The sequence below is a fragment of the Sapajus apella genome, unplaced genomic scaffold (genome assembly GCF_009761245.1).
Source record: "Sapajus apella isolate SASKATOON/1434 unplaced genomic scaffold, GSC_monkey_1.0 scaffold1, whole genome shotgun sequence".
Classification (NCBI taxonomy): Eukaryota; Metazoa; Chordata; class Mammalia; order Primates; family Cebidae; genus Sapajus; species Sapajus apella.
The window spans coordinates 85,177,521-85,191,786 of record NW_022436941.1 but is presented as its reverse complement, the minus strand read 5'-3'; the positions used below and the strand labels follow the sequence as shown (position 1 = coordinate 85,191,786).

The 14,266-nt window shown below is 36.9% G+C and overlaps 1 protein-coding gene and 1 long non-coding RNA gene across 2 annotated transcripts in view; both read left to right on the top strand.

The window, feature by feature from the left end:
- ITGA1 (integrin subunit alpha 1) overlaps nucleotides 1-13,649 on the top strand; it is a 106,308-nt gene extending 92,659 nt beyond the window's left edge. Inside the window, exons 26-28 of the mRNA XM_032281092.1 lie at nucleotides 2,447-2,539; nucleotides 4,971-5,087; nucleotides 9,658-13,649. Of these exons, the coding sequence (XP_032136983.1) occupies nucleotides 2,447-2,539; nucleotides 4,971-5,087; nucleotides 9,658-9,702 (255 nt within the window). The 3' untranslated portion in view covers nucleotides 9,703-13,649. The remainder of the gene's footprint in view (nucleotides 1-2,446; nucleotides 2,540-4,970; nucleotides 5,088-9,657) is intronic.
- Nucleotides 5,094-9,030, top strand: LOC116553610. The gene is made up of 2 exons (XR_004269837.1): nucleotides 5,094-8,304; nucleotides 8,473-9,030. It is a non-coding gene; the product is annotated as an uncharacterized LOC116553610 (long non-coding RNA).
- Nucleotides 13,650-14,266: the final 617 nt, after the last annotated feature.

Genomic DNA, 14,266 nt, shown 5'->3' with positions numbered 1-14,266 from the left:
GTTTTTTGTTTGTTTCTTTGTTTTCTGAATTAACCTTTGTGAATCTGATGACTGTGTGCCTTGGGGATGGCCATCTTGTGTAGTATCTAGCGAGGGTTCTCCATATTTCCTGAATTTGCATGCCAACCTCTCTAGCAAAATTAGAAAAATTTTTGTGGACTATATCCTCAAATATATTTTCCAAGTTGCTTTCTTTCTTTTCTTCTCTCACAGGAATGCCAATGAGTTGTAAATTTGCTCTTTATAAACTATGTAAATAATATCGTATTTATTGGCGGTTTTGTTCACTTTCTAAAATTATTTTTAAAATTTTTGTCTGAGTTAATTTAAAAACCCAGTCTTCAAGATCTGAGATTCTTTTCTTAGCTTGATCTGTTCTACTGTTAATATTTCCAGTTGTATTATGAAATTCTTGCAGTAAATTTTTATCCCAGAAATTCAGTTTTATTCTTCCTTTTTGTGGGGGTGGGGATGGTTCTTTTCTTTTCCGTTTTTTTGTAGAGACGAGGTCTCACTAGGTTGCCCTGGCTGACCTTGAACTCCTAAACTACCATGCCTGGCATTTTCTTTCTTAAAATGGCTAGTTCATCTTTCAGCTTTTGGATTGTCTTACTGGATTCCTTGCATTGGGTTTCAACATTTTCTGAATTTTAGTGAGCTTCCTTGCCATCTAGATTCTGAATTCTGTATCTGTCACTTTAGTCATTTCAGTCTGGGTCAGAACCATTGCTGGGGAGCTAGTGGGCTCATTGGAAGTAAAATGACATTCTGGCTTTTTGAATTGCTAGAGTTATTGTGCTGATTCTTTCTCTTCTCGGGAACTGACGTTCTTTAACTATGGTATAAGTTGAGTGTAGTCAGTTGGGTTTGTTTTTGGATGATTTCAGAGGGCCAAGGCTCTGTACTGGATCTTTATTTGTGTGTGAATTCTCACAGGAATGTTTATTAGCAAAATAATTTTTGGGTTGTAATTTGAGCTGTCATCCAGTAGAGGATACTTAAGAGCAATGGCCAGTAGATAGGCTCTTAGTTTAGTCACTCTTGTATTTGCTCATCTTTGCAGATGTGCTCTGCAGTGGGCGGAGAGAGGCCTTCTCCAATCACTGGCACTGTACCCATGTTTCTTTTTTTAGGTTTTCTGAGCCACAGGCTCCCTCAGGCAGAGACCAAGGCAGAGAGATAGGTGACACCTTTTCCGAACCAGGCCTGTGGAAAGTAGCATGCCCTGCTCCCACGCTGGCCTGGGGCTGGATCATAAGTCCATGTGTTACCTGTCTCAGTGCTCTGAGATGGGGATTCCTCCCCCACTTGACCGTCAGCCACATATCTCAGCTTGGTACTCCTGGGCTGGACATGGCATCTCTGAGTCTCCAGGGCACCCCACAGCTCAGACTCGGGCTCTGGTTGCTTTGGAGGATCCGAAAGGCTCCCAGGTCACAGCGAAAGTAATCAGGTGGTGCAGCACCCAGGCTGGGCAGCAGAGACTGTGCTGTGCACATGCTCCTGTGGGGCAGCTAGGCAGGGACCCTAGGAGAGGCCGGCAGGCAGGAGAGGCCGCAGAGCAGATATGCCCCAGTCCCATGGGGGAAGCCTGCTCTCTCCTGGCTTGTGGTCACCTAGGGCTAGAGCCTCTCTGAAGGGATGGGCACCTATGTCTGTGCTTTGCTCACAAAAGCTCTTGGGCTCCCTGCTAGCTGAAGCCCTGTGTCTACCTACTCCCTGGGAAAATCCACCTGCCAGGTCACACATCCATTGGAGATGTGGGTACCCTGTAGCTTAGATCCCAGAGATCTGCGGAGAGAATGAGCTGTCCCTCAGTCCCCTCCATCTCCCCTTATTCAGGAGCCTTTGGGGATCAGGAAGTAGCCCAAGCATCCAGGTACCCTACACAGCGTTCCCAGCTTTGCCTTCTTCAGCCTTAGTATCTATGTTGCCCCTCCACATACTCTTGGTGTTTTCTCCCTGGAGATCAGATCTGCCCAAATTATGTTGGTCCACTTGATAATTTGGGCTCTCTCAGTGGGAGTGGTGCTTCCTGGATACGTCTAGTTAGCCATCTTGTCCTCCCAGATCATCAATTTCATTTTTTAATCCTAAGTAAGTACCTGGATAAACTTCATCACCAGAGTGTAGCTGTTACATGTATTGTTACATTAAAGATAGGCAGAGTTTGATGTTTGTTTCTAATAATAAATCGATAGAAAATATTTTTAAAATTTTTTTCCATTCCGTAACAAGGATCTAAGTAAGGATTTTCTGTGGCAAAGGATGGAGGATGAGTGCACGGTTATTATTTGATTCTACCAGTTCCATTTGGAAGCTAACAAAACCAGAATTTCTAATCTTTCAGAAAAATCTTTGCTTTTATAATTGTCCTACTCAAACATGACTAGCTCTCATTTTGATTAGCATAATGTATTAAAAACAAATCCTGTTTGCTTTTCAGTCACATTTTTCCAGTCTAAATCTTACTATAACGGGAGAACTTCGGAGTGAAAACACATCACTGATTTTAAGTAGCAGCAATCAAAAAAGAGAGGTAAGTACAACAGTGAGTTTTGAAAACATGCATTTCACTCTGAATTTTGTGACATAATGTTTTATAATTGTTGATACTCCCTTAAGCAGTGACTGGTATTGCTCTCGGTAAGTGACAGACACTATTTGCTTCAAATTATACTTCATTAGCTTCAAGTGTGATTTTAGTCTTATGCTTCCTTCTAAGAAACTGGGAAAATCATGATATTTACAATTCACATGCCATGTTTGACTTTATCACTTTTCACTATCACAGTAAATGGATGTTTTTACTTTCACTTTGGTAACAAATGATGCAGTTGTAACTTTCCTCCTTAAAAGCTGACATTATAAAGTGCAGTTGACATCTGAGGAGGAGCCTCAAAAAACAACTTCTTTATAAAAAGTGCCTTTATAATGTACAAGAATACATGTACTTTTTAAAGTTTTCTTTCAAATTTCACGGAGAAATTTGAAACAAAAATGAGATGGTATTTCCTAATACAAATTCAGGTTTCAGTCCTTGGTAAAAATACAAAGGTTTGAGTTTTCCCCTCTTGTCCTTTTTATAAATTAACATGCCAAGGTGACAGAGTAAGACCCCATCTCTAAAAAAAATAAAATAAGTACTTGTTACACATGCAGGCACTTCAGCATGATCTTCCCTCTTCTCGTGGGAGACTTTAAATATCCTATGCAGATAAACAGCACCACACGAATCACAAAATTCAATTTGGAAGCTCCCTAACTTTCACACATTCTTTTTAAATTGCTTATTTCAAATTATTCCAATGACTTCTGATAAGTATACACCTTTCAAGAAAAGTCATATATCAATGACTTCTGATAAGTATACACCTTTCAAGAAAAAGAAAAATACATGCATATAATGTTTACTTATGTCATAAAGAGCACCTAGCATAAGCACGCAAAATTCAAAGTTGTTCCTTACACAGAATAGCCAACAGTTCACTAAAACCTAAAAAAACTGAGTATGGCTTATATTGGCAAAGTGCATTTGATTCCTAAATATATGTGTTAAAATTTTATCATTATATCATCATAATTTAAAATATCATATATATCATCATATATATATATTTATCATATATATCATCATAATTTAAAAATAACATTTTATTTCCCCTAAATGTTAGTTAAAAACTGCCCTGGAAATATTTATTCTACATTCATCCTAAAGGAAAATTATACCCATATTGATAAAATTACTAAAAGTGACAATTTTGTAATTGTATGATCTGAGGAAAGTCACTGATCTTATCTAGATTCCAGTTTCCATATCTGTAAGTTCAGGGAATTGTTTTACATGTGCTTAAAATCTGCCTTGCTGGGCATAGTGGCTCATGTCTCACCCCAGCTACTCGGGAGACTGAGGTGGAAGGATCACCTTAGCCCAGGAGTTTCAGATCAGCCTGGGCAAAATAGTGAAACCCTGTCTGTGTTTTGTTTTGTCTTGTTTCATGAAACTGTCATAATGGTCTGATGCTGTGTGTGTCTACATTCTTGCCAGCTCTGTGACCTACCTGGAATGATTTGAGAGGTTTTGATTAGTATCATGTATATACAAATCTCTCCCGTTAGCTTCTTTCTCTACCCTAATCTTCCTTCTAGGTAAAGAAATCGAGAAATTATTACTGTTAAGGGCAAATACAGGGCTTGAACTATTATTAGTCATTAATATCTACCCTGAACTAAATTTTTTCAGATATCCCAGGGATGGGACACAGAGCAGATAGGTTTCATTGATGTTTGAGCGCCACCCTGGGAGAGGTCGAGTAGCTGGAACACTAAAAGTGGTCCATTTTACAGGTTTGCTATAAATCACTTAAGACCTGATTTATAGATGTGGACCCAGTGATAAGTCAAGTAGAAGAGCCATTGTGATATAATGAAGAGCACACTGGGAGTGAATATATATGCAAACATTCACTTATCCGTACACTTGACATTTATGCATTTTATTATATGATAATTACACTTTCAATTTATAAACAAAAAATGAAGCACACTAGAAATAAAATAAGAGGACCTCCTCAAGTTTTTATGACAAGGAACTGCAACATTTCAGCCTAAACTAATGCTGTTATGATAATACAGTACTCTACTAATTAATCTTTAACACACATAATACGTTGGTATTCCCCGAGTTAAACAGAAATTCACTGCTACCCTTGAGCATTCTGATTCATTGACATTTAACTCTTTATGTATAAATTTCTGAAGGATAAGTTTATAAATACCTTTTGGTAGTAATAAATTTGACAGAGATTGAAACTAGATAAAGGGCATTTTCTAATATAAACTTAATGTTTTCTCTGTATATAGTAACAAGATGAATGCACTGGTACAGAACTGTAGCCTGCAAGAACTCAGTGTTCCAGAAGTTCTGATAGGTGTTTATTATGTTAACAATCTTGTTTAATGATTTTTAGCTTGCTATTCAAATATCCAAAGATGGGCTACCAGGTAGAGTGCCATTATGGGTCATCCTGCTGAGTGCTTTTGCTGGATTATTGCTGTTAATGCTGCTCATTTTAGCACTGTGGAAGGTAAGCACCAAAATTCCTTTGACTTTCTACTTCAATCATTAACAGCAAACTGGAGAAATAAACTATAATATATTCAGACTATGTAGTATAGTATTACTTCAGCAATGAAACAAATGTTGAAATGATGGCTAAGAAAAAGAAAAAAGAAACAGTCATATTTCAAACACCACAGACAACTTGATCCAATTTTTATAAAGGAAAAGAAAACTTATTTTGGGTTAGGCATATTCAAAAATCACAAAAGTATCTTTCTAGAGTTTAGGATGATAGGGGACTTTCATATGCCTGTAACAATTAAAATTTTATAATAAGTATGTATTTCTTTTATAAACAGGGAACAGTGAAAACTGTCTTTTATAGAAAAAGAAAAGAACAAATTCCTATTTCAATTTAAGGGTATATAAGCAGTAGTTTCATGGTTAAAATTAGCCTTGTTTTAATCACACATCTCTATGTGTCTTAAATATCATAAAATTATTTAATGTTTAAACAGACATGGCACATTTTAGATAATAAATTGTGTGCCTGAGGGGAGGATAAGGGATCAGCTGATAGAGGGGAGATCTCGAAGTTTCACAGACTCCTATTTCAAATTCTATGGTAAAAGTGAGTAACCACCTATTTTGTGTCAAGTAACTCTGGATATTTATGTAGATGTTTTGCTTAGGCTGAAATGGGGACGATTTTAAAAACTCTTAGCAGCTGTACAATTTTCACATTAAGCAGAACTGAGATAACAGCTTTTAGGATAAGCTGAATAGAGAATAACATCTCATACACAGTTAAATTTAATGTTTTTTCAATTAAATATCAAATAGGCATTTCTTCTAGCATAATATCCCTCTATGTCTTATCTATTATTTTGTTAAATGGTTAAACTATGTTAAAAATATAGGTTGTGGCTACATATTAAGTGTTCTATTACCTGAGCAACGTAATTATTTAATCAGATAGTTTAAATAGCAGTTTCTCTCCCACTGAAATACCACCTGTTCCTATCCTTTCTTACTCTCCTGTGGCTCACTTCTTCCTTTGAGGGGCTTACTCTCAGAGGAGACAGCGAACAAAGTCAGATGTAAGTCAGTGGCATTCAATTCAGTAAATAGAATCCATGGCGTTTCTCCAGCAAAGTTCCCAACACAAAATCCTCCACTATATCCAATGTCCAGCTCCTCCTTCCACTTTATAAGGGGTGTATTCTCTCTGTAATTCCTAGCTTTGCCACACTGTGGTACCCAAGGCCTGGCTTACTGGTGTCAACGTTGCACTTGAAATATAGGAAGTGATTTCTTCATTTATATGCACCTCTAATAGAGAGTGTTACTGTTGATTTTTTTCAGCATAGTCTTCTATTCTGAGCACTGCACTTACCCTTATGGTTTTAGGACATCACTGACAAGAGAAGAGGAAAGCCAGAGCTGATATTTGGATAGGTTCTTTCCGGCCTTGTTCCTCTGTTTCAGACAAAGAGAAATTTCAGTCAACTGTTTTTCACTAGTCTAAAAAAGCATAAATATAAAAATAAACTCATTGTTTCTTCCAGATAATGATGTGTTGATACATTCAGATAGCTTCTTAGGTTATTATTACTGTAGGCCCAAAAGCAGGTCATTTGACAAAAACTTTGGGCTCTCTTACCCGGTAAAAATAGTTCCGCCACTTGACTGGGAGGCCCAGCAATCAGAACTGTGATTCCAATGTAGAAGAGAAGGAACCAGCTCTTATTGAATGCTTACTATGTGCTGGGAACTGTTTTAAACACTTCTGCTTTAAGCATTCCTACTTAATACTCATATCAACCTTATGAGGTCTTATGAAATTCCTCTTATAAATGAGGAACATAAAATTAAGTAAATTTCCCAAAGACACATAGGAAGATTCAGAGTAAGGATCTGAATCCTGTGCCAAAACCACTGACTGTTATCACTATGTGTTCTCTCTTGCTTCCATTCACTCTGGTGTCCTCGCGACAATCTTTTCGACCAAGTATTTTAACTACATTTTATACCCGAGGACATTACAGTGAAGGGAAGTAAATACACCTGAGGACATTAAAGTGAAGGGAAGTAAAGTAACTCTCCCACAATTAGTAGCTAGTAAATGACTAGATTCAAGCAATGATCTACAGAGCTCATTCTTTTTCCGATATATCCCACTGCTGCAGGCTGTAGGGCTGGCCTCTTTACTCTGGAGCTCCAGGAGTTGGGTTTTGTTCAAGAGGGTCATGAACTCTCTGAAACACAAAATACTGTCTGGTTTTAGATGAGGGTCCCTGGTTGGATTCAGACTTTCAGTAGTTCAATTATATTAAGAAAGCTAATCCCACTTGCCCCTACTTTAAAGTTCTGTTGGAAGCTCCCTGAAGCATGAGTTCAGTTGCAGTGGGCTTCAGAAGGGCTACTCTTATTCCCAGACATTTTTTTTATACTAACTAGATCTGAACGAGACACCTCAGGACTATCCCTTCCTCCTTCTGCTCCTGAATCCCACCACTTTGGAGGTTCATTGGAACTCCCAAGTCTGAGTCTCTGTGAAAGAGGCAGGCCAAAAATTTCTCTTAGAGCAGAGACTCCATTTCAAAAGACACGGTCTTTATATCTTTGTCTTCATCATACACGTGGCAAAAATTAAAGCTTGACAAAGTGTTAGTAACTGCTTAATACACTTCATGATTGATGGGAGGAGCCTTGTAGGGGACATAGTGTAAATGGGTGGAGAAACTTGTCCTGAAATATGGTACCACATGCTGGGGGAGATGCCCAGCCAGAACAGCATATCCAATAGAGTAGAATGACATCAGCCCACGTGGAGCCATGAGAGACTCAGAACATTTCTCTCTCCTAGCTTGATGTCATAATGATGCCTGAAGTTCCTCAGCTGATGATTTATATATTAATCCTAAAGCTTAAGCCTAATGGTTTGTGAATCTGAGACTTTTACAGTTGGCTCACATAAAACAAGCCTGAGACATGTAGGAGAGCTGATATTTGGGGAAGACAAACTTATTGTTTTCATGTGTATTTGTTCTGTTACCACTTCTCCCTCATCTACCACCAACTAGATGATGGTGTGACAGAAGACATAAGCCCTGAATAAAGTTTCTAGCCTAAAAGTGCACATTTTTGAGGGCTTATCCCCTCTAAGTCCTCAATTGTTTAATAATTATTTTATAAATATATAGTTTCTTGGCATAATTTGCCATAATTTCATGATTAAAGTGATATAGAGGCGTGCACCTATAGTCCCAGCTACTAGGGAGGCTGAGGCAGGAGAACTGCTTGATCCCGGGAGGCAGAGATTGCAGTGAGCCGAGATTGCACCACTGCACTCCAGCCTGGCACCTGGCAACAGAGCAAGACTGTGTCTCAAAAGAACATAAAAAGAGAAGATATAGAGGTACCACACTTTTAAAGAATTAACTCATTGCCTTTGCTCGATCTATTATGGCCCTCCCTCAAATTTAAAAATATATACAAATTTGAAAAATCACCCATCTGTGACCCTTAATTTTCTTTTTTTAAAAAATAAGCATTTTAGGTTAGATAATTGCAAAGATCCCTTCTATTCCCCATACTTAGTATTCTATAGACTAGGAAACAATTGCAGCACTTACAACTTTTTATGATGTCCCAAATTGCAAAGCATAATGAAATACCACTCGCCATTCTCCACAAAGTGAAATTTTTCTTATGGTCAATGACTTTAGTTTTTATTTCCAAATGATATAGTGTGTTTTCAAGAGGCTTTTCATATCAAATCTATATAAGCAGACGTCCTGATGCAATTTAAATTAATACTGACAACTCAGAAATCTCCCTAATGCCCTAGCAATGATATATACCTGTCAGATTCCCTGCCATCTCTAATGACCTCAACTTATAGTGATTGATCATTTGATGGAAATTTCTCTGCCATATCCCTGAAAAAAACAAAAAAGATGATGGCAAACTAGAGACAATGCTATAATAGTAGTTTGTTTGTTTCCCAAAATATTTTCCCAGAAACTTTTAATTCAATGTGTATACTATATTTTACTAGAAGTCATGATATATTTAACGAATAAAAACGTTAAAAATGAAACAGCGGCCGGGCAAGGTGGCTCACGTCTGTAATCTCAGTACTTTGGGAGGCTCAGGTGGGCAGATCACAAGGTCAAGAGATCGAGACCATTCTGGCCAACATGGTGAAACCCTATCTCTACTAAAAATACAGAAATTAGCTGGTCATGGTGGTACACGCCTGTAGTCCCAGCTACTTTGGAAGCTGAGGCAAAAGAATCGCTTGAACCCGGGAGGCAGAGGTTGCAGTGAGCTGAGATTGTGCCACTGCACTTCAACCAGGCAACAGAGAAAGATTCCGTCAAAAAAAAAAAAAAAAAAACCAGCAATTTAATAAATGTTATATTTTGACTTGAATATTAATAGGTGAATGAGAAAATATTTCTTAATTATATTAGTTTCATGCCCAGCATTGCTAATATATTATTAAATTTAATTCTATTCAAAAGGATTAATATTTATTACCTAAATTAAAATAGTGAATTGTGTTATGTTTTGTATTTTCTCAACAGATTGGATTCTTCAAAAGACCACTGAAAAAGAAAATGGAGAAATGAAATATTTTTCAAAAGAAAATAATAATTATTCAATGATCTATCCTCAGGTTTGCCTCAAATATGTGACAAGAAATGTATAATTCATGACATAGTTACATAACTATGTAATCCATCAGGGAGTAATTACTTGGAAAATGGCAGGTCATGCATTATCCAAAAACAATACCAAAAAGACATATTTTATAAAATGATAAAAAATATTTTAAATAATTACTCATTTTTGTTGAGTAAGCAAAATTACAAAGTGTTTTTTAAAAAACCTGTGCAAATATGTTTATGTATTAAATCATCATCCAAAGTATTTAAGGAATACATAAAGAGATTTTTATAATCATGGAAACATTTACTTTCAAAACAATATGAATTAAGCTTTTCCCCTTGATTCCCGGTGGATATTCATGTTCAGCATGTCAGTCAGTGCTTGTAAATGCCAAGAAAGGAATTAGCTGAAAAAGATAATTTCCCCCAGTTCAAATGAGAAAACTTTCCTTTGGTAGAATCCATATGCAATATGGACTGAAAATTAAGTCACAAAGAATACATTTAGCATCTTTGTGTTGGGTTTTATACCTGAAAAGTTTTTTTTTTCCCCTCAAGGTGATTGGAAAGTACTGCAATTGAGCTGAAATTTTATCTAGGATAGAAAATCAGGATAGACTCATTTAAAAACAAGTATGCTGAATGGGATAAATTACGTTTTTACAAAACATGCTTAATTTTGATATTGAGCTCTAAATGCAAAACCCTTTTATACTGAAAAAACACTTAAAGCAGTTTTGTGTGGCATCACAGTGACTTGTCATGAAAAGCCATGTATGGAGGATATGCTAAAATAGCTTCTGAATGAAACATGGCAGCAGAGAAGGATGCCGCTGAAATGCTGAAATTATCTTTGCTGAGCAGCTTTTGAATGCTAAGCGTTGCAGCATGTGACCCAAAGAAGGAGTTGTCTCAACTCCTTGGTACAGGGTTCATTCAAACCCCCAAGCTGTGAGAGTGTGTTTATTTTTAATTTTGTAAAGGGTATTTAATTTCCAATCACATTTCTTATTTTTATGAAAAGACAGTATTCCATTTCAGTATTACATTTTACCAACAAGTCACTGCATTTTAAGTGTGGTGCATCAATATTTAAATAGAATGCCAGAGATGTATTTTAAAGAATTTCAGATTTGAAAGCTCAAACCAACAGAAAGATAACATACCTTTGTATGTACTTCTTTGTTCTTGGAGTAGTCGTTATGGATCATTGGAATCTACTGTAGCATAAACTCCTAGGTTGCTCCGTTTCTTAGGAAAACAGCAATGAATGAATGTATAGTAGTTGCTTGTGTGAACTACTGCTGTAAAGTTTGCTCACATTTCTGTATCAACTCCATTTCTCCACCTGATTTACCAGCACCTGTAACAAGACCAGAACCTGTATTTATCCAGAAACTCCTGGGCTCTGCTTTGCTCACAAAGGAGCAAATCCACATAGAAATTAAATGACATAAATTTAATTTTTTTCAAAGTAATTTCCAAAGAATCAGCTGAAGACTCAGAGTCAGCCTACCTCTGGACTCTCCTTATCTACATCTAAGATCACGAAGGCCAAAGGGATGTGACTGTGGGATGCCAAAGCCATCAGTAGCTGGAAGAAAGAATCTATCTTTCTAGAGATTTGGTATCCTCTTGCTGGCCTGTTATTATTCAGAAATATGTGCTTTTGGAATTTCCTTCATTTTTGCTGTCTCCAGGTTCAGAAATCATACCTTCCACTTGTTCTTTCTTTGCCCAATAAAACTCAGGGTTTCTCTTATTCAGAGTTAACGTGTTGCACACCTCCCGTGCTCAGCCTGCCTAGAAGCCCTGCTCTGATCTCAGCAACATCTTAGAAGCAAAGCTAACAGATCCATTGAAATTCATACTCTGCATCTGTGACTGCTAGACAGAGCCCATTTACTGAACCATGAGTGTGTACTTTAAATACATTGTTAACTGAAAGGGAAAAAATAAAAACGAGGGCATTTTGAAGTTTTTAGAAAAGAGAGGAAGAGCTGTTGGCCAGATCAAATAGGCACTTATAAGCCTGGCACAATTTTTAACATAAGTCATTCCTGGTTATTAAGTAAAATATTTCATAAACCAGAAATCCCATTTCTCTAATATTATAACTAGTTGAGGTTTGTGTGTGTGTGTGTATGCAAATGCAGACACATGTACACACATAAATTGAATACAAAATACCTCTATAACACCAAATAACAGAGTTTACAGAAAATAAACACAAAAGCTTTACATGCAAGACAAGTTTAATTCACTTTTCATATCATTTCATTTTTATTAATATTTAGATTTAACTTATAGTTCTGCAATTATCTAAAAAGCAAAGCATTTGATTTAAAAAAAAATAAGTCAACAGATGTTTCAAAATAGCTTCGTACAAATAGTATGTTTGAAATGGTATATTTCAAAATAGCTTTGTACAAATCTTAATGATTAAGAAATATACTAGACTCTATCATTAACTTTTAAAGCATTTAATTAGAAAAACAGGTGATGTTTAAGACTATTTATAAACTTATTGGCTAAATTGCCAAAAACTTTCTTTCTCTCTCACTGGTGTTCTAAATAAATGATTATTGCTTCCATTGCAAACAACCATGTACGCAATCTCTTTTCTGACCAAACTACGATGGCATATTGGTAAATTATTTAACAGCACACTGTACTGTACAGGAGGGAAAAACAAAAAACAGTCTCTGATTTGTATTATTTGTCAATTTCTATGGTCTAAATATTCTCCCTCCATTTTCAAACCACCAAAGTGACCCTAATTAGCTTGCAGAATTTCTGGAAGTGTATCTGTCAGCTTTAGCAACCAGTATGAGCTGACTTCAGCACACCACTTAGATTACATGATAGATGATAGATAGATAAATTGACAGATAGATAGATAGATGATAGATAGATAGATAGATGATAGAAATCGATAGAGAACATGTTGTGTCTATATGTGTATCCAATGACACACAGTATAATCATATTTTAAATTATGCCAAAAGTGCCAATTATATCAAGCCCAGTAGACATAATGCTACACAGCACCCATTCTTTAATTTCGATTTCCAAAATTGTAACCTTCCTTTGATATTAATAAAATTGTTATGAACTTGCAAGGAGAAGGAAGGAGCTGAAAGCAGAGAAATATAAAAGGTGATCCACAGTGCAAATCAGACCTACATAGCAGCCACAAAAAAAATTGTCTCATATTCCCAAGGAATCTATAGTCCTTCAAGACACATTACAAAAGGTGATACTTTGTAAATATTTTTTACTTCTATGATCCAGTTTCAACTTCATTGATCCAATGTGTCAAACTATTTTTCTCTAAGCACTAGATTCATGGACAAGTTAGTCTCTGAACATTTTCTGTTGTAAGTGTGCTTGAAAAGTGGCTTGTAGTACAGAAATATTTTTACAAAATTTGATGCTTCTGCAACCATAATAATTTTATGTATAATGCATATATATATATATATATATACACACACACACGCATACACTCACATGCAGATATTTACATCTATAGATGTTCCCTTTTCCTTTTATAAAATCAAAGTCTAGGCTCAATTGGAAAATGGAAATATTTGCACCAAAAGAAAAAAGTGGCAGTGTCAGTGATCAGTGGAGTAAAGCTGGGGTATAGCAGAGGCTGCAGAAGCCCTGCCCATGTTCTCTCCAAGGCCACAGCTGGTACACTGTGAATGGTGGCCCCGCTGGCTCCATGGAGTGTGCCTTCCCACGGGGGAATGTCTTTGTCCAGCACGCTGTCATCTACTCCATGTGAATTGACTGTCTTGCACAATATTGAGAAACAGGCCCAGAGCCTGTCTCAGGTGCCAGGTGCAGTCATTGTATTGTTCAAATAAAGTGGCTTCTGACAAATCAGTTTTTGGAAATAGCATCCTATGTACTCTCCATTGTTTCCAACATCTCTCAGGTCCCCTTTGCCAGTTTTCTCCCCCAGGGGAGACTTTCAAGACTACTGGAGAAAAATCTGTTAAAGCATTTGCTCAGAGTACCAGCCTCAGTAACTCAATTATTTCTACAGGATTTCAGTGTTTGATTCTGCAGAGGTACGATAAAGGGTTCACACAGTATAATGGAGGAAGGACAGAGCAGAACATACTTCCGAGCTGGAGCATCTTTAAGACATTTACAAACTGTTAAACGGGACACTGTCAGTAACTGTGCCTGGGGAAGCTAGCAGGATTTAGCGCTTCAATGGCCCTCCAAACACCCTGCGATCGCCAACCTCACCCATGGAAATCATCTAAAAAATGAAAAGTAGGGCCTTAAAAACCCTCAAGTGGGCGCTGTATTTTATAAGCAGTATGTACAGTTTAATTATAAACAGAAGGCTTTTAAATGCAAACAGCATTAAGGTGTGTCCTCCCGGCTTCCAATCGGACTGCTAATTCTCAACCACTCTCACCCAGAAATTCTGAAACCACCACCAGGTGTTAATTCTGTTAACTGCAGTGAAAGGAAACCCAAGGCACATTACAAAAGGCTAAAT